The 21,554-nt window shown below is 37.3% G+C and overlaps 1 protein-coding gene across 1 annotated transcript in view; it reads left to right on the top strand.

Moving 5' to 3' along the window:
* IFT88 (intraflagellar transport 88 homolog (Chlamydomonas)) overlaps positions 1-21,554 on the top strand; it is a 107,370-nt gene that overhangs the window by 4,157 nt on the left and 81,659 nt on the right. The window contains exons 2-12 of the mRNA XM_006831966.1: positions 1,761-1,823; positions 6,639-6,695; positions 7,812-7,865; positions 8,476-8,539; positions 9,248-9,317; positions 10,506-10,596; positions 14,829-14,933; positions 16,348-16,454; positions 17,745-17,855; positions 19,959-20,190; positions 20,983-21,053. Of these exons, the coding sequence (XP_006832029.1) occupies positions 1,761-1,823; positions 6,639-6,695; positions 7,812-7,865; positions 8,476-8,539; positions 9,248-9,317; positions 10,506-10,596; positions 14,829-14,933; positions 16,348-16,454; positions 17,745-17,855; positions 19,959-20,190; positions 20,983-21,053 (1,025 nt within the window). The remainder of the gene's footprint in view (positions 1-1,760; positions 1,824-6,638; positions 6,696-7,811; positions 7,866-8,475; positions 8,540-9,247; positions 9,318-10,505; positions 10,597-14,828; positions 14,934-16,347; positions 16,455-17,744; positions 17,856-19,958; positions 20,191-20,982; positions 21,054-21,554) is intronic.

Raw genomic sequence — 21,554 nt, 5'->3', positions numbered from 1 at the left:
ACTTTGAGGAGGCAGCTCTTCCCCAGTCGCATTTTGAGTGCCTTCCAACCTGAGGGGCTCGTTTTTTGGCGCTATATCTAACAGTGTTTCTCTGCTATTCATAAGGTTTTCAGTGACTAAATATTCGGAAGTAGTTCGTCACTCCTTCTTCCTAGTCTGTCTTTGTCTGGAAGCTCATCCGGAACCTGTCCACAATGGGTGACCCTGCTGGTATTTAAAATACTGGTGGCATAGCTTTCAGAATCACAGCAACTCACAAGTCACCACAGTATGACAAACTGACAGACCAGTGGTGGTTAAAACCATTATAACCCCTTATTCCCCCAAGTAATGCTACTCATTGTTGTAAAACAGAATTACCCACAATCCCATTAGTGTTCCCTTTTAACTTAATTGGGATAGATTTAGCATTTACTTTTCAATTTGCTTCTTTGTGTTCAATTATATCATAAGTAGTACTCATGGTATTAAAATTTTAAATAAGTGTAATGTTAGTGGCTACATGATGCCAAATATATATGGTTAATTAGAGCCATTTTCTCATCATGAGTAGTTCCAATTTTCTCCTGTTATAAATAATATTGTAATAAATAACTTTATGCATATATAAGTTTTTATGTTTTAGGCAAACATTTCTTTGGATACATACACTCCCAGAAATGGAATAAATAAAATATGAGTATGGTTACTTTCTAAGCACCAGAAAAACTTCCTAACTCTTTGACAGTTATATCATAAGATGAATTATTTAGTTTTATAATATCTGATATAAAAATTTTAAAATAAAATGGATATTTGGTTTATCCATTAGAATAATAAAATATATTGTTAATCATATCAGAGAAACATTGTTTAAATATATTGTTACGGTGCTTGTAAATGGCAAATTTGTTGACAATTCTTTTTAGTTTGTCATTTAGTTAAAAACTTTTACCTGATTAAATAAGATTAGGACTTTAGTAGTATTAGATAATTTCCCTTCAACCAAATGAGCTGCCAAAACTAAAGTATAATGATGCTGAAGGATATAGCTAGAGGTTGCCTTTGGCTTTATACTTGTGTGAAAGTCTCTTAGTTTCTCTGACTGGATGACAATGTCATATCAGCTAAAGTTAAATGTTTATACATGTGTATATTTATATATAAATGTAAATACTTAATTTTATATAGCTGATATAAAAGGTTTTGAAGATGAAGTAAGATTACTTACATAGAGAGGAGGCTTCAAAAGTTCATGAAAAAAATTCCATGTACTTTTAATTCCATTTTTCCCGCAAACTCTTTGAAGACCCTTCATACTAAAATCCTGTTTTGAAGTATATTGTATTTGTATTCTAGTTCTATAAATGTTTTGATTTCAATTATCTATAAATTTTTTGCAAGTTATTGGATTAGTTACTCAGTTTTGTATGTATTGTTTATATTTACATAATAATCAGTGTATTTATTTTTATGGACAATAGGCTAAAGTACATCAGAGAAGATGGTTTGAAACTTGAGCATACATCCTATGACAGATTAGAACAAGGGTTTGTGGTAGGAAACTGGGCGTAATGACAACACCCTTTCATCAGTGGCTAACAAGAACCTCTGAAACTGACTAACATTATCAGTTTCCTATCTTAGTCTTTGAGCCCTTGCTCAGATAGGCACATACGGGGTAAGGTGAATTATGCAGGTTCTTGAATGACAAACAGAAGTTTACATTTTTTCCAACTTGCCGTTTCACATTGAATGTTAAGTTTGCTTTTTCATTTTAGGAATTGGAGAATGATACAGCTTTTCAGCAAGCTGTGAGAACTAGTCATGGCAGAAGACCTCCAGTAAGTCCATTTTACAGTATTTTGGATGGAAGAATTTCTTCCTGCTCCTGTAAATATATTGTTTACATAAGGCATTTGAATAGGTTTACCTAAAACATTCGTTGTTTACTGTAAAAATTAGTTACTAAGCATCCCGGCTACAACATTCTCTGCTCAGCCAGGTCCAATAATTTGTTGGAATGGCCACAAAGAACTTGGGGACAATACTCAGTTATGGGGTTTATTAGGGAAGTTAACAGGCTATTCAGGGCCAGAAGTGGTCAGTTAGGACAGTCTTGCCTAAGCCATGCCTGCAGGCAGGCCTCTCTGCCTGGCCTCTGCCCTTCCCTGGTGATGTTACAAAGCTCTTTTAGGGCTGCTGATGCATGTCCTCAGGACGTACCACTCCACCACTCCACCAGTAGTATGGGCTTGAAGGTACTTGGCTCTGGTTCCATGAGGCAGCTAACCTGTATCTCCCCCACATAAGTTCCTGGAGAGATTGCTCAGCTTTACTTGCTCTGTGGGCTGGAAAGCCCACCGCTCTGTCGTGCTCTCTGGCTTTTGGTTGTGTTGCTGCTGCTCCTCTGCCTCTCTGGTGTCACTGCTTCCTGTCCCTGGGTCAAGGAGCTTCAGTGTGAAGGGATCTCAGGTCCAAAGGCTGTGCTCCCCTGTTGGCTTTTCCCCTTTGATGGTACTTACTTCTGAGATGGTTCATTTTAAAGGCACCTCTGGGTGGGAGTGGGATTGAACCACAACCTTTCAGATAGTAGAGGAGTGCTTAATCGTTGACACCACCCAGGGATTTCCAGTAAATGGTAAATAACCTCAACTTGTGATCCTATAGCAATCTAGATGCTTTTGTGTGTGTGTGTGTGTGTGTGACAGTGATCACATAATGTTTTATAGTATCTATTTGTGTCATTTTTATTTTCCTTCCTAAAATTGTGTGATTGTTGTAGTTAGGTGACCTCAAGTTGGTTCCCACTTATGTTGTTGTTGTTGTTATGTGCCGTGGAGTCGATTCCGACTCATAGCGAACCTGTACAGGGTTTCCGAGGCTGTATATCTTTACAGGAGCAAAAAGCCTCATCTTTCTGCCACTGAACAGCTGGTAGTTTTGAACTGCTGACCTTAAGGTTCGCAGCCTGATTCGTAGCCACTACGCTACCAGAGCTACAACCCTATATAACAACAGACACTGGTTGTGGCAATCAGAAGAGGCTGCTTGGAAGATAAATTTCGAGTTGAATTCAAAGGACAGGTGGAATTTGACTGAGATTTGGGAGGAAAGGCATTGAAGGCAAATAAAGGAAGAGGTGATAATGGTCTGCTATTATCTTAGGAAAAAATCCTGGTGGCACAGTGGTTAAGTACCTGGCTGATAGACGAAAGGTTGGTTACGGGACCCTGGTGTGGTGCTGTAAGATAATCACTGGACCGAAAGTAGGGTTTGAACTGCAAAATCAGTGGTTCAATTCACCAGTCGCTCCTTGGAAACCCCATACAGGGTCGCTATGAGTTGTAAGCCACTGGATGGCACATAACAGCAACGTAACGTTTGTGGGAGAAAGGTGTTACAGTCTGCCTTCGTAAAAAATTTCCGCCGTGGAATCCTGGTGGGCAGTTCTGCTCTGTGCTGTAGGGTCTGTATGAGTTCGAATCAACTTATTAGCAATGGGTTTTCTATATTATGTCAAAGAACCAAAGATTAAAGCTCACCTAACAAACGTATGTTAATTCTGGCATCTTCTTTCTTACAGAATTAGCGGATATGTATGTTTTTCTTTCTGTACTTTCCCTCTAATGATATTTTTGTTATCATTCAGTTCACAATGGTTTTAAACTTCCATGGTGATTTCTTCTTTGACCCTTGGGTTAGTTAGAAATATATTTAATTTTTAAACATATTTGTTTCTAGTTACCTTTGTATTAGAGATTTCTAGCTTTATGGGAACATTCTCTGTATGATAAAAATTCTTAGAAATGTGTTAATATCCCAAGTGCATTCAAAAAGAATGGATGCACCACAGTTGATGGATTCAATGTCAGGACACGTTAGAAAGTTGTTCTGTTCGAATGTTCTATATTTTTATAGATTTTTTTTTCACTTCTTAAAAATTTATTTACTGTTTCTGTTATTAATGACAGATGTGATTAAATCTTCCACATTGTGCATTTGTTTTTCGTTTTCTTCCTTAGAAATTGTAAACTAAGATATTTAGAATTATTATTATATTTTCATGGTAAGTTGAGCTTTTTAATTGTTGTGAAATGTCTTTGTGTTTCTATTCACTTTAAATCAATAGACGGATACAGTTATACAACTTTTCTTTGATGCATTGTGTGTATAATAAATCCTCCTCATCTTTTTCTTTCAACATTTCCGTATTTGTTTATCTGAGTATATTTTCACATTCGTAGATTTAGTATGTATCTTTTACTAACTCCTTGTAGTTGGGTTCTGCTTTCTTAATGAAGTCTGACAGTGTTAATCTTTTAGTAAAGTGTATTGGAGTCCTGGTGTGACATTGTAGGATAACTACTAGACTGCTAACTACAAGGTTGGTAGTTCAAACCCACCAGTCACTCCTCGGAAATCATGTATAGGGTTGCTATGAGTCAGAACCAACTCGACAACACTTAACTACAATGACAACATAAAGAAGGCTATATGCATTTAATGCAATTATTAAATTGGTTTAAATCTAACCACCTTACTATTAGTTTTTTGTTCTTCTTGCCTCTTTTGTTTCATTTTTCTCTCCTTTCTTTTTTTCTTTTGCCTGATTGATCCTATTAATCCATTTCCCTCTTCTGTCATCTTTGTTGCTATGAGAACATATGCATTATATTGGTCATTTATATTCTTTAATCATTCTTTTAGTGTTTCCCTAAAGATTACAACACTCATATTTGACTTATTAAGGTCCAGTAGAACTTAGTGTTTTAACCACTTCTAGGAGTCCTGGTGTGGCGCTGTGGGTTAATGCGCCAGACTGCAAAGCCGTTTGAACTGCAGAGTCAGTGGTTCAAGCTCACCAGCTGTTCAACCCTATACAGGGTCCCTATGGGTCAGATTTTCAGTTCTAGAACATCCATTGCTCATTTTTAAATAGTCTACAGTTGTCTACTGAAGTTGAGGCTGTTAAACATACCTTTAATCATATGTATGTTAAAGTCTGTGTCCAATATTTTCATTATATGGACCACTCTTCACCCCATCCCTGGGTTTCTTTCCTTTGTCTTTTGTTTCTCTTTGTTTTTGGTTAAGTAGTTGTGTCTCTCCATGTGTCTGTTGTTTTTGATTAAATGCCAAATATTATAAATGAAACATTCTAGAGATAATTTCAGGTTCTAGAACTGTGCTGTTCAAGATGATAGCTATGAGCCAAATGTGGCTTTTTCATTTAAATTGTTTAAAATGGAATAAAATCACAATTCAGATTCTCTTTGCAGTAGCCATTTTTACTGCTCAAAAGACAAATGTAGCTAACGACTGCCTTTCTAGGATGGACAGCACTTCCATCATAGTAAGTTCTACTGGATAATGCAATTGTAGGGGATTTGCTTTTACGTAAGGGAGAATTGCCTCTAGCCCTTATGAAGGCTGGTATGCTGTTCGAATTTACCTTTAAGTCTTAGGGTATAGCCTTTCGAGACGCTAGTCTTTTTGCCCAAAAGATTACCAAGGCTGCCTCTTGGCAAGCCCTGACTTCCAGTTTTTGTCTCTTGATATTTCTGAGTCTTGAAAACTATTTTCAGATTCTAAGTCATGACTCTGGTAGCGTAGTGGTTACAAATCGAGCTGCGAACTGCTAGGTCAGGCATTTGAAACTGCGGAAGAAAGATGAGGCGTTCTGCTCCCGTAAAGATTTACAGCCTCGGAAACCCTGTACAGGGTCGCTGTGAGTCGGAACTGACTCCACGACACACCACCACCACCAAGTCATGACTTTGGAGCCCTGGTGTAGCATTGTGGGTTAATGTGCTGGATTGTAAAGTTGCTTTCAACCTCAAGGTCAGCAGTTCAAACTTACCAGCCACTCCTTGAAAACCCTATACAGAGTCGCTATGGATTGTGATCGACTCAATGCCACTTAACAACAACAAGCCATGCCTTTAGAATAAACAGATGCCGCTTCAAGAAAAATAGGCCCAAATGACGGCCTAGCTCCCTGGCCTTCTCTTTTCTTCCTTCTCTCAAAACCTTGTAATTCATCTCTGCCTTGAAGGCAATCTGATGTATTCATACCGATTTCGCCCCAGCTTTTTTATTTGTTCTTTGTCGAAGGTTGCCCACAATAGCCAAAAGTGGAATTTCTCCACTAATGATCTCTTAAACATGTATTTTTAACAATTAGCATGTTTAGGACATTTTAATGTACATGATCTTATTTTATTATAATTTTATTTTATAGTATTTTATTATAATTTTATGATCGGGACATTGTGATTGTGCATCTTTATTTCCAAGCTGAGGAGATTTACGTTAAAACAAATTAAATAAAGGCAGCTAATAGAGAGAGAGAGCTGAGGATGAAGCTTAGGTTCTGTGACTCTCTAAATCCTGTGTTTATTGCTTGGTTCAGTGGCTGGCATGCAACTTGTTCAGTGAATCAATTGACTGATATAAGCTTGAAAAAGAATCTTTACTATTGGCATCTCAGGTCATTTTAAAGCTGCCTTTCTTCTTTAAAATGAGTGGGTTTCTTTCCCAATACTTAAAATATTTAAACTCTCTTATTGATGAGTCTGTGCTTTCCAATTTTCTATTATATGGCTTAATATGCATTCTATTAACTATGGTTTTTGTTTTTGTTTTCCCTCTCCAAGATAACTGCTAAAATTCCAAGCACGGCAGTTACTAGACCTATAGCTACTGGATATGGGGTAGGTTTTCTTGAGCTGAAATATTAAGATGATTTTTCTCTTATTTAAGATCACTTGAGGCAAGGCTAAATAATTTTGGCTATCTGGATTACCTTTTAGTCCCTCAGCCTGATATTTTCCACTTTGGATAGTTATGAACATATAGAGTAAAAAGTCTAATCTGATTAAAAACCTAGTGCATTCTAGTCATTTTGATTTGTAAATATACTAGGCAATCTTTTAAACCTTTTTCCATTTGTAAACCTCGTGTTTGTTTCATGATTCCATTTACTTTTCTGTGTGGTATCACCAAGTCTCATGTATATTTCATCTGTGTATTTTGTATGACCTTAGATGTTGTGTCAGTGTAATAGCGCTTATAATTGTTAAAAGTAAAAAAGCAATTAATAAATTAAAACTGAAAATTTGAGAAAGCATTTGGACTGTACTTATGTTAGAGAACTTTGAAGGACAAGTGCTGTAGAAAAATAAATAAATAAATAAGTAAGAAGCCTTTTTTCATTCTTGCTATATTACCTACAATTTGGATATTTTCATTTATATGAATAGAGGATTGGGAGAAAAATGAAACAATGAGATGGAATAACATTTCCTAATCATTCTGATAATATTTGTTTAGGGCCAGAAAAATGTCTTCAACACTTAAACAGGTTCAGGGTACTTACCTTCATGTCCCTTTATGTGCACAAAGAAAGTTCCTTTCTTTCTAATTGTGTGTTACATGAAATATGCTTTTATTACCAGTTTGAGCAAATCACAGATTTGATTACTGATGGCGTTTTTTTTGAGCAGAGTCAGCAAACTTTTTCTGTAAAGGGCCATTTTATGCTTTCCAGGTTATGTGGTCTGTGTATCAGCAACTACGCTCTGCATGTAGTGTGAAAAAACCCAGAGACAATATGCAATGAATGGGATGCGGCTGTGTTCCAATAAAACTTTATTTACAAAGACTGTGGGTTATAAAACTCTGTTGACCCCGTTTTAGCATTTTATGGAAAAATTATATTTAAATTTACTCCCCGACAGAATAGTAATGTTATAAATAAAACTTTCATAATTGGGTTTGTAAACATGAAAGAGGTTTTTAGGAATCATTTTAACTTTTCTGTTTACTAGTCCAAGACATCCCTGACATCCTCCCTGGGAAGGCCTATGACGGGAGCTATCCAGGTAATGCTGTAGTGTGATGGTTCATTCTGTGCCTTTTTTGTGACTTGAACGATTATTGATACAATGTTTTTGTCCATTATCATAAGTAGTTTTCAAAACGTTAAAGAAAAAGTTACTTTTATAGTGACCTTATTAAGTCTTTAAATTTTTGGATGCAAAGCCTCGTTGGATTTTTTTGCTCAGGTCTGAAATTATAATCTAATGGGGGAGTGAACATAGGACTGAGTATCTATTTGCTTGTTTGAAGTTATCTGGGTTTCGTATTTTCTATGCTGCCATTTACAATAATTTTTGTGCTTTCTCTCATAGGCATGTAGGAAACACTTCCACTGTAGTTTAGCCAATTAATAAACTTATCTTTTTTTTTTTTTTTTGCCTTTTAAAATTGGGAGTAAGGCCAGATGGGTTAAAGAATTGAAATATTATAGGAGGAAGGGGAACTCGAGACAGGATTGATACATAAGGAAGCAGAAGTAAGAAACAGGCAGATAGTGATGGAAAATGCATTTTTAAAATTGGAGCTATCTTCAGATATGCGTCATGCGCAGAACTGTAGCTAAGAGGCATATCTTCTTAGGAATACGTTTTAAATGATTCTTATCCTTTGAAGGATGGAGTTACTAGACCCATGACAGCAGTGAGAGCGGCTGGGTTTACCAAAGCAGCTTTGAGAGGTTTGTTTTACTATCTCTACTAACACTTTCCTTTTTTTCACATCTTTTCTTTTTTTTAATGTTTGCGTATGTGTAATTATTACTACCATTTATTATTAAGTCTAAATGCCACTGATTAGAAAATGCACCACTAAGAAAGGAAAGGGGTGAGGAGAATGTTCTACATACTAGTTGAGTTGGTAGTTACGTTAAGGTGTAACATGTGAAAATGTCGTGAATTGTACCGTTAATATTTGTGCATTTTATTTTATATAAATCATAGACCAGTTAGAAGAAAATTAAAGGTGGAAATAGTTTTTAAATATATACATTAAGTAATAAATTTTAAGATAAAATTATAATGACAAAGGGAATTAAATTATTAGGGGAAATTAAAAAGCCAATACCTAGCTATTACTCAGATAGCTGATCATATAGAGTTCATGATAGGAATAGATCACTATGGGGAAGAAAGCAGATGCTGACATAGTGTCTCATTTTTGTTTTTACATATTAACATTCAAGTTTTAAATGGTTTTTATGTGTGTATGAAAAGTCTTACCAATTTCCTGGTGTAAGATGTTTGTGTCATTTTAGTAAATATGTCCTTTTAACAAATTGATCATTTACTCCAGTAGGTAAATTAAGTAACTTGTGCAAGGATTCATATTTTCATGTTGTGTTCAATTTTGCTGGATTACAAATGTGAATTCTTGAATTGTATCTCAGGCTCTTCATTTGACCCCCTTGGTCAGTCAAGGGGCCCTGCACCTCCTTTGGAAGTCAAAAACGAAGATAGGTATGCATGTTGTTATTCTCTTGTTTTATTGTTGTACATTTTTATTTTTATTTTCCAAATGCTCACTTCTTACATGTTAAAAAAAAGAAAGTCTATGCCAACATGAAAACATTATCCCTAGGTTTTGGAACGAGAAATAGAATAAACTCTAAGAAGAATAATAAATAAAAATGTATTTTTATTGTTGTGAACAGACTCATTATAATGTTGCACCCATTCCTCACTTACCAACATGGTTGGCTGCTATAGAGCAGGTTTCTATATGAATACTGGTGTTAAATGAACATGAAGGATGGTGGGTCGGCATCCTTACAAAACTGCCAACTCAAATGATTACATAGCTGCCAGATTACATCAGTACATAACTGCCAAACCCTGAGAATGATGGCCTGGCCAAGTTGAAACAGAATCTTAACCATCCCATCCAGCATTATTCACACCTCACCCCAACAACCGTTACTGCCAGATATATATCGTTAATGTGCAACATAGTTCCATAGATTTTTGTTTTACTATTGTAAATGTGAAATGTTGGATAATGAGATAGTTGATAAGTGAGGAGTGTAAGTGTGTTGGATTTTAAAATGTGGTTTAATATTTGTGATGTCATTATTGACTCCCATGAAACCCAAATGGGGCTGTAAATGTGGTAAGATATGCTGCGTAGTGGTTATGAATCGGGCTGCGAACCGCAAGGTCAGCAGTTCAAAACTACCAGCTGTTCTGCGGGAGAAAGATGAGGCTTTCTGCTCCCGTAAAGATTTACAGCCTCAGAAACCCTGTACAGGGTCGCTATGAGTCGGAACCGACTCCACGGCACATAACAACAACAACAACAACATTTACCTAAAAAATGGTATTTCAAAGAAGAAAAATTAAAGAGAATACTTATTACTGTTGTTACTTTTTTGTTGTTGTTATCATTTTCACTTTCATTATGAATAATTATATAATGTAGTTTTAAAAAAATTAGTACATTTCCTTTTTAATACGATTTATTTGTGTGTCTGAATAATTGGTCATCTTTGACCTGTTCTCAGTGGTCGTCTCTGAATCAGCAGGTCATCTGTGACCTGTTCTCAAAGTTTAAAAGCACATACTGGACAATATTAAAAGTAAATGAAATTTTAGTATATATTATTAAATGGTTTAATGACTTAAATAACACCCGTGGGTTTCTTTTAATAGTGCAGAAGAAAAGATTAGACAATTGGAGAAGAAAGTAAATGAGTTGGTAGAAGAAAGCTGTATTGCAAACAGTTCTGGAGACTTAAAATTGGTGAGTTCATAAATTCATAGGACTCAAGATTATGAAGTATGTGTATATTTGTGTGTCTGGTTTTATATATGAACATACAATCATATATAGAGATAAATGTCTTTGTTTTGCTATTGACTAACGGTAGGATTTTGAGTGAAGTAATTACTTTCAGAACCTGGAATTGTTACTAGGCTTTATAAACTGTGATGTTGAAAACATGGGTTGCTTTTGTAACATTTTCCCAAGTACTTATTTTAGTAAGGAAAAAAATTCTAATGCATTGTTGCTGTTAAGGGCCATCAAGTTAAATATAGGACTACCAAGGCTATAGAACTTTTGGAAGAAGAAAGCCTCATTTTTCTCCTGTGGAGTGTCTGCTGAGCTTGAACTACCGACCTTGTGGTTCACAGTCCAGTATTTTTCCTACAGAACCACCACGCTATAATGTAGCTGTTGTTGTTGTTATGTGCCGTGGAGTCGTTTCCGACTCATAACGACCCTGCACAGGGTTTCCAAGGCTGTAAATCTTTTCGGGAGCAGAAAGCCTCATCTTTCTCCCATGGAACAGCTGGTAGTTTCAAACTGCTGACCTTGACGTTCGCAGCCCAATTCATAACCACTACGCTGCCAGAGCTCCTTATGTAGTAGCTAACCAAATTTTGTAGTTTAGGTGGACTATGGATTAGACGCAGAAAGACATAACTCCCATGAGCCACACATGGTACCAAATGCTGTCACGTTATGTTTTTACTTTAAGTTAACCCTCACTACCCTAAAATGTTTTTTTACTTAATAAACTTCAAAGTCATCATTAGTATTTCAGAATTCAATTCTGCCATTTTTTTTGTTGTTGTTCGGTTACTTTGCCATACCATATTAATATAATGTTGGTGACTTTGTAATCAGGTTAATGAATACCATTAGACAGAAAGATGCGTGCAGTATAGTTTCATAGTATTAGTACTTTTTAGCTGGTTACTTTAAAAAGAAGGAACTGTCTCTGGTTAGCCTCTCAAGAGAAGTCAGTTCAGGGTCGGCATTCTGCATAAGGTGTAGAACTGAGCTCAGGCAGAAAACAAAACCAAATAACCCAGATGCCCTCAAGTTGATTCCAGTTCATGGCGACCCCATATGTGCAGGGTAGAACCGCGCCCCATACAGGCTTTCAAAGCTTTGACCTATGGGAAGCATATTGTCAGGACCTTTTCCAAGGATCTTCCGGGTGAGTCTGAACACCATCCTTTTGGTTAGTGGCCAAGCGCTTGACTGTGCCACTTAGGGACTCCTAGTCTCTCAATGGGTGTGAAGGAAAGGTTCTTAGCATTCTGAGTAAGCATATGGAATCGAGCTCAGGTGTAATATTCTACCTGCTATAATGTTAGGTAGCAATTATGCTATAATTTATTTGTCTTTTGAGCATTCCAGAAGCCAACAAAATCCATGAAAATTCCTCTCTCAGTACTAAGCCAAAATCTAATCCATTGGCAGGAATCAATTCCAATGCAGATGACCATAGAACCAGACTAGAACTGCTCTGTAGTGTTCCCAAGGCTTGTCAGTCTTTATGGGATCAGACAGCCTTGTGTTTCTCCTGTGGAGGAGCTGGTAGGTTCCAACTACTGATCTTGCAATTAGTAACCAACACTCAATCCTTTAAGCCACCAGTATGCTGTATCTCATCACTAGGCCAAATCAAAAACCCCAAAGATTCAGGAGTTGGGAGGAAAAAGTAGACATGGTATAGTGACAAAGAAATTTTACCTAGGACAAATATACTCTACATTTTATCCTTCCTACTTTCCTTGTTTCCCAGAAGAATTCCATCAACACGTGTTCTGTCTCTCTTTTTATCCTTTTTTTTTCCCTCGCATTTTGATAAAACAACACCAGTGTTACGAGGTATAACTGATAGACGATTAACTGTATATTTGTAAAGATTACAGTTTGCTACATTTCAACACCTGTAAAACCATCACCACAAACAGCATAGTGAACATGTCCCTAACTCACAAACATTTCCTTCATTTTACAGTTCTTCCCTTTGGTCCCTCCAGCCCCAGTGTCACCGATAGGATTTTTGTCACTAGGAATTGGTTTGTATTTCCTAGAGTTTTATATGTATATACCCTTTTCACATAGCTCTCTTCCCTCAACATAATTTATGATATATGTTGTGGGTATTGGCAAATTTTTTTTTTTTTTAAATTGCTGAGTGGTATTCTATCCTGTGAATATACCACAATTTGTTTATTTATTCATCTGTTGAAGAACATTTGGATTATTTCTAGTTTGGGGCTTGTTTTAGGTTGGATTTTCTAAAGTAGCAAAACCAGTGAAGCTTATATATGTACATAAAGTTGTTGTCATTCTGTCGAGTCAGTTCTGACTCAGAGAGACCCTATATAGGGTTTCCAAGGAGTGGATGGACCACTGACCTTGCAGATCAAACTGACCTTCTGGTCGAGTGCTTACCCTACAGCACCACGCCCAGGACTCCATGTACATATGTTATTGTTGTTGGTAAGTGCCATTGAGTCAGTTCTGACTCATAGCGAACCTGTATAGGGTTTCTGAGGAATGACTGGTGAGCTTGAACTGCTGACCTTGTGGTTCAAACCGACTTTGCAGTTCAGCACATGAACCCACAACATCACCAGAGGTTTCTATCAAGGAAATGGCTCGCAATGACATTGAGGTGGACAAGTCCCAACAGATGGCCAGAAGTCAGGCTGGAGGCTTCTGACTCACGTAGTTGCTCATGAACTAAGATCAGCAGGTCAGGTGGCAGACAGGTCAGATGGCCAGCTGCTGACCACTCCCATGAGCGGCAGGCAATAAGCAAGCCACTGACTCAAGTCCAAAGAACTGGAGGTCAACTGACGAGCCAGAGGAAGAATACAGACCCAGCAGAAAGCAATCAAGCCTTGCCCAAGTGTTCAATATATTGGAAGCAGGTTGTGCCCTGAGGAAACTTCCTCTCCATTGATTAGCTGCTCATTGCACATCTCATCCTTGTTATTGTTGTGAAGTGCCGCCCAGTCAGTTCCGACTCATTGCAATCATGTATAGCGTTTCCAAGGAGCAGCTGGTAAGTTTGAACCACCAATCTTATGGTTCATACCGAACATGTGGTTCTGGTATCCCAGAACTACCAATCCTCTGAGAATCTTGGCACAGTCAAGTTGACACAAAGCCTTCACTATCACAAGGCTATTACACATAAGGGAGAGCAGTGGCTCTGTACGATAAACATTGGACTGTGAACCACAAGGTCCAAATCTGAGCCCACGAGCTACACCACGAGAGAAAGATAAGGCTTTCTGCTCCTACGCATATTTATAGTCTCAGAAACCCTATACAGGGTCGCTGTGAGTCAGAACCGACTTGTCAGCACTTAACAATAACACCATTACATTCAAAGATGCTATGAACATTCATGTCCTAGTCTTTGTGTGGAGATAATTTTTTTCTACTTGTGGATAAATACACAGAACTGTACTCAGTGAGTCAGTACTGACTCGACAGCACTTAACAACTACGGTAATATAAATAAAGGTGTTATGAACATTCATGTACTAATCTGTGTGGACATAAATTTTCTTTACTCTTGGATAAATACATAGACGTGGAATGGCAGGGTTGTACTGTGGGTGTATATGCTTGTGTTTTATAAAATGGGAAAAGGAGAATTTGAGAAAGAGATGGGGTAGGCACTGGCACCCCAGGCCCATTCTGAGATCAGTGATGTGTAGAGAGAAATTAATTCCTTTTAGGAGAGTCAATACCTGCTAATCTCTGAAAGTTACTCCTGTAGTCCTTGTTGTTAAGTGCCTTCGAGTCAGTTCCAACTCATAGTCACCCTGCATATGGTTTCTGAGGAACCGCTAGTGAGTTACAACCGCCGACCTTTCCAGTCCAGTGCTTATCCTGAAGCGTCACACAAGGACTCCTGCCGTTTGGAGGACAGCTGACTTAGAGAAGCCCCCCAGGCACTTCTCTAGCCTCTGCTCTGCTTTGTATTTCAGACAGACGTCTGTCCCACTGACATTTTTATGATGGTGCACTCCAGTGTAAGCAAATACTCTTGAGTTCTTTTGTTTTCAGTGGGAGTTTATGGTAACACAGAGGGTTAACTCAGAGAATCTAAGAATGGAAAATGAACTCAGACAAGCTTCATAAAGATGATTTTTCAAGTACATAAAATCTAAAGAAAGTTCAAAGGCATTTATAAAGTCTAAATTTGATTTCAGGCCTTAGAAAAGGCAAAAGATGCTGGAAGGAAAGAGAGAGTCCTAGTAAGACAACGTGAACAAGTTACAACTCCAGAAAATATCAACTTGGACTTGACTTACTCAGTAAGTATTAAAATATCTGCTGAGTGAAATGGTTTTGCCTTAAGTTTATGAAGCTTAGTAGTCTTTTTACTTCTTAAATTCTTTTTCTCTTTTAAAATCTTATTGGACCTTAAGTGCTGAGAATTAGATTAATAATAATTCTTAGTTCATGGGCTACTCATCTTTGATCCATGCACGCGTCCTTTTTGAAATATAGCTATTTATTATTAATAATAATGTAGTAAGTACCTGCCAACCCAGCATCCTCTCATCTCCCCCTCCAAAATGCTCTGATCTTGAAAACAACTGGCGTGCAACTGTATAGCCCCTCTTACTGACCCATTCCCCCACCCGAGGCAAACGTCATTTTAAATCATGTCTTTATCATTCTCTTGCTTTCATTCTTATATGGTTCTTCTTATAGCTATGTAGTTGTTGTTTGGTGCCATAGAGTTGGTACCGACTCATAGCGACCTTATGCACAGCAGAACAAAGCACTGCCCGATCCTGGGCCAACCTCACTACTGTTGCCACGCTTGAGCCCATTGATGCTGCCACTTGGCCAATCCATCTCGCTGGGGGTCTTCCTCTTTTTCTCTGACTCTTCACCTTACCAAATATGATATCCTTCTCCAGCAACTGGTCCCTCCTGACAATATGTCCAAAGTATGAGAGATGAAGTTTGGCCATATTGGCCTCCAAGGAGCACTCTGGCTGCACTTCTTCCGACACAGATCTATTGGTTCTTTTGGCAGCCCATGGCACTTTCAATATTCTGCTCCAACACCATAACTCAAATGCATCAGTTCTTCTATGGGCTTCCTTATTCACTGTCCAGCTTTCGCATGCATATGAGGTTATTGAAAATACCATGGATTGAGTCAGGCACACCTTAGTCCTCAAGCTGACATCTTTGCTTTTCAACACTTTAAAAAGTTCTTGTGCAGCAGATTTGCCTACTTGACTGCTATTTCTCTGAGTGTTGATAGTTGATCCAAGAAGAATGAAGTCCTTGACGTCTTATATCTATATATTTCCTAAAATAATAGGGGTTTTTTTCTAATAGTTTTAAACTTTATAAAAAGTATATTAGGCTATTTCTGTTTATAAAAATAATTTGGTTATTCTTTTAATCACCAGTAGGTATAATAATATACATTTAGTTTTTTATAGGTCTTCTGGAGATTAGTGATTGGCAAATATTACCTAACTTAGAATACATAAAAAGTTAAGGTGAAATTTAGAGGACAGCTCTACTGATCTTAATGTTCTCGCTCATTTGGATACAATTTCTCTGTCATATTTCATTTTCTAGTTGGTTTGGTTCTTTGATATAAGCAGGTAACTTTATTGTAGGGTTTTAATCTCTAGAAATATTAGGGTCAAAGGGAGCCTAAAATGGTAATTATTATTATTGCATTATTGTCTTCCTTAGGTTCTTTTCAACTTGGCCAGTCAGTATTCAGCTAATGAAATGTATGCCGAAGCACTGAACACATACCAAGTGATAGTGAAAAATAAGATGTTTAGCAATGCAGGTATGTGTATAGGATGAGTTTTCCCCCCAAAAGTGTCATTTTTTTATAATGTTAATTTATATCTCCTCACTTGACTCTTCATAATGAAATGCATTATTCTCTAGGCAAATTTATATTTATGATAAGAGTTGTTCTGATTGAAGATACTATGTATGTGAAAATACATACAAATACAAATGAAGAAATGCTTACTTGTTGTAAGATGTACTGCCTGATTAGCTGGTAACCAGTTGCCATTGAATGTAGTCGATGGTGACCTCATGTTTGCCAAAGTCTAACTGTGCTGCATAGAGTTTACATTGGCTGATTTTTCACAAGGAGCATGCCAGGCTTTTCTCCTGAGGTACCTGGGAGTGGACTCGAATCTCCAACTTTTCAGTTAGCAGCCAAGCACATTAACTATTTGTACTACCCATACTGCCATAAGAGAAACAAAAAATGTATTCGGTCATCACAAGTAATGAATGAGCTACTGTAACCCCATGGAATCTGCTTTCCCTATGTAAACCTTTCCCCAAGGAACTCCAGTGTTGATGTCGCATAATGTTTTATAGCAGTGTTATAGTTTATTGGAAGTTCTAGTGTGGCGCTATAGGATAAGCCCTAGACTGGTAAGCCCCATAGGGCTGGTGGTTCAAACCTACCAGCCACTCTTTTTTTTTAAATCTCTAGAAGTGTGGGTTTAATGCTCGAAGGTTAACCACATTACACTAAGAAAAAAGAATTTTTGGTTAATGGCCACACCCTTTTAGACAGGTCATGAAAATATCTAAACTTGGAATTTTATATATATATATATATATATATATTAAAGTTTTTATTGTGAATTGAGTGATAGTTTATGCTACCAGCCACTCTTAGCAAACCCTGTACAGGGTCACTGTGAGTCAGAACCAACTCAACAGCACTTAGCAACAATTATAATTTATTAGAATGTCATTTTCTTTAATGTTACATTAAAATATATGTGATAGAATTACATTGACTTTTAAATGTCATATATTTTTTAAGTTCCATGTTTTTCTTAGAAGAATGTACTTCCAGTTTTAGAATGTAAATCAGTTGTCTTCCATTCATATTTCATGACCCATCTGTCCTACATTCTACTTCCCCACAGAAGAATAATGTGTGCATATATGTGAAAATAATGTAACTGTTTCAAAGTTAAAATTTTGGGTAGTATCTGAAATCTAAGTTGAGAAAAATATGAATTAAAGTATCTGAAATATTACTGAAAGAGTAAAAAAAAAAATGAGAATAGTATACATTCACTAATTTTATTTTAATTAGGAAGACTAAAAGTGAATATGGGAAATATTTATTTAAAGCAAAGAAATTATTCCAAAGCCATTAAATTCTACCGGATGGCATTAGATCAAATTCCAAGTGTACATAAAGAGATGAGGTAAGTTTATATCATGGTAATTTTATAAAACTTTTAAGTGTTTTATTGTTACTTTTTTAAGAAAAATGTAACTCTTCTGACCTGTGTGGTCAACGTTTGCAGGTGTATCTATATAGTAGACATCAGATTTATTCTGTCTAGTATTTCGATTTGTTCCCTTGTAACTAGTTCCAAACTTTTGTATAAGAACAAGTTACAGCTGAAGACATAATGTGCGATACAGTGTGGAAAACTAAACTTCCCGGCCTGTGTAGGCATTGACTGGGCAGGCCATTAGCACCACAGTACTGCTGACATCAAATCAGACTATCTGGCTGAGCCCTGGTGTGCTACTGCAGATTAAGCACTGAAATGGGAACTATAGAGTCAGCAGTTCAAACCCACCAGCCACTCAGAAACTCTGTACAGGCTTCCTATGAGTATAAACTGATTCTACGACACTCAACAACACAGAACATATCAGAGTCTAGTATGCAAGGCTAGAAAGTTCGAGTCCCCTATGACCTTGATATGGCTTAGGAGTGACATGGTGACAAGGGGATGCTTCCGAGTCTCAGAAGAATGGGAGAGAAGAAAAGCTGGAACATTTTCTCTTCCTAGAGCATGTCAGTAGCAGAAATAGTAATTACCTACTGATCTAGTGCTAACTGGGGAGCATAGGCGGTTTGGTCATCTTTTCTTTCTAGGCATGGTACCTCTCTGAAAGCTAATGTATTTATAAATGCCATATTTTATTATCATACGTGTCTTAGACTGGGTTCTCTAGAGAAGTAAAACCAGTGAGTTAGAAGAAGCATATATATGTTGTTAAGTGCCATTAAGTTGGTTCCGACTCATAGAAACTTTGTATAGGGTTTCCAAGGAATAGGTGGTGGGTTTGCACCACCAACCTTGTGGCTTGAAATCCAGTGCTTATTCTGCAGTGCCACACCCGGACTCCATGTATACATAGAGAGGTCTGTATTAAGGAAATGGAGTCTTGGTGTGACACTGAAGGTTAAGCACTGAACTGGTAACTGCAAGATCAGTGGTTCAAACCTAACAGCAACTTGATGATGCGCAGTAACAACATGCAGAGGAAACGATTCACACAGCTCCAGCAGTGGGCAAGTTCTAAGCAAGTGGGTCAGATGTCAGGCTGGAGACTTCTTCTGACTCACGCAGTTGAAGGGGCTGCTGAACCCAGAATAGGCCATGTGAGGATAGGCAGGTAAAATGACAGGCCGCTGACATTGGGGGTACAAAACAGTGTTGCTATTTTGGGAAATAGGAACTTTCTAAAAGGGCTCAACACGTATTTACCATGTGACTGCTGAGCAGTTTCACTCCTAGGTATTGACCCAAGAGAAGTGAAAGCATGTCATACAGGCTCGTTTGCAGATACACAGCAGCGTTATTCACAACAGCCAAGAGGTAGAAATAACCTAAATGTCAATCAAATAGGTCAGGGAAAATCAAAACGTGTTATCTTCATACTAGGATAATACTATGAGGCATTAAGATAGGAATGCAACACTGATCCATGCTACACCATGGATGAAGGTTATGTTGAGTGAAAGAAGTCAGACCCAAAAGGCCGCAAACATGATTCCGTTTATATGCAAGGTCTCAAGAAGACAAATGCATAGAAACAGAAATTAGATTAGTGGTTGCTTAGGACTAGCGGTGAAGAATGACTGCTAAGGAGTATAAGGTTTCATACTGTTGATGTTGAGTGCCGTACTTATAGCGACCCAACGTAGGGTTTCCAAGGAGCCTCTGTTGAGCTTGAACCACCGACCTTGTGGTACAAGCTGACTACAGTCCAGCGCATTAGCCCACTGCATCACACTAGAACCCCAGGTTTCCTTTTAGGGTACTGGCAATTTAAGAATATGGTTATGGTTATACATTTATGTAAATATAGATAATAATCACTGAATCATATATACATATAACAAATGAATTTTATTATATGCAAATTATGCTTCAATAAAATTTCAACAAAGCAAATTTTTTTAAAAAAAGGGAAAGAAAAGAAGGAAATTGTTTATGGAATGGTCTTGAATGTCAGACTTACGAGTTCAAACTTTTAAATCTAATCCCATGCTTATTTTCCTTTAGGATTAAAATAATGCAAAACATTGGAGTTACGTTTATTAAAACTGGCCAGTATTCAGATGCAATTAATTCTTTTGAGCACATAATGAGTATGGCGCCAAATCTGAAGGCAGGCTTCAACCTGATTCTTAGTTATTTTGCTGTTGGAGACCGTGAAAAAATGAAGAAGGCATTCCAAAAATTGATTGCTGTTCCATTAGAAATTGATGAAGATGATAAATACATTTCACCAAGTGTGAGTATGAAGACTGTTGTGTAGCCAGTTCTTAGTTATCTGTGGTTTTCTGTTCCCAGAAATGAGAAGATTGGATGGGATCACTTCGTAGGCTTCTGCCAGCCCTATGTCATTATATTTTATCCTCGATGCATTTCGTATGTTATTTACATTAGATTTAGATGGAGTTCTTTATGGAAATGGAACTGTTGTTGTTGTCGTGTACTGTGGAGTTGGCTCTGATTCATAGTGATCCTGTGCAGAGTTTCCAAGGCTGTAAACCGTCAACGGGGGCAGAATGTCTCTTGTTTCTTCCATGGATCGACTTGTAGATTCAAACTACTGATCATGCAGTTAACAGCCTGTAGACTGAACAATTTCAATTTCTGCCAGAAAAAATGAAAGGACAATCTATTAAAAATAACATTAGACATCCTTCATTAGAGTAATTTCTTGGCCAAAGAATCCCCCAAGCCTTTTTTAGGGCCCTTTTTTCAGTCAGTGTTCAAAATGTTCATGGAAAATTTGAATGACAAGATAATGGATTTTTCCACAGCCTTTTTGAAGCCCGCTCACATTTAATCCTTTTCTTTCCAACATTACTTATCCCTGGTCAGAATCTATGCCAGCTCAGTGCACAGTGAAATAAGAATTACGAAAAAAATTGTTCTACTTGACATAAGGGAAGATAATTTACAAAGATAAATTTACTCTCCATTTTACACAATGAGCTCATGTCAGGTTGATAAGAAATGCAAGTTCGTAGGGTTTGCTTCTAAATTACTCATGTTTTCCTCCATTTTATTTTCACAGGATGATCCCCATACTAACTTAGTGATTGAAGCTATAAAAAATGATCATCTAAGGCAAATGGAACGTGAAAGGTACTATTTTGAGCATCTAATAATGTAACGCAGTTTTAATTTTCATGAAAGAGTTGAAAGTGCTTTCTTATTATCTTTTTTAATTGCAAACACATTTAAAAAATTGTTTTTAATTTATCGTGAACTGAGTGATAAGTTACATGGGAGAACAGGTAGCTTTACACCGTTTCATTACAATGATTATAGTCTCCTCTGTACAACATCATTTAGCAGTATTTGCTTCCATTTCCTCTGTTTTTCTTTTATTTGGGGGGGGGCGGAGAGGTGCAGGGGAGATGTACACAAAAACACTCAGGAATATATAATAATTTAAACAACCAAAGGGCACATTCTGCAAGCCTGCCTCCTGGCTGCCAGCTCTCAGTCCCTCTTTTTCCAAGATCTAGAGTCTTTGGCTTCTCTGTCTCTCCATGTCCTCATCTCTACCTCCATCTCTGGTGTCGCTCTTTCTCTTTATAGGGTCCCACATTCCACTTGTGCTCTTCTCCCTTGATAGTCGTA

Source organism: Chrysochloris asiatica, unplaced genomic scaffold (assembly GCF_000296735.1).
Source record: "Chrysochloris asiatica unplaced genomic scaffold, ChrAsi1.0 scaffold00005, whole genome shotgun sequence".
Taxonomy (NCBI): domain Eukaryota; kingdom Metazoa; phylum Chordata; class Mammalia; order Afrosoricida; family Chrysochloridae; genus Chrysochloris; species Chrysochloris asiatica.
Note: the sequence above shows the minus strand (reverse complement) of the source record. Positions and strands in the feature narration are given on the sequence as shown.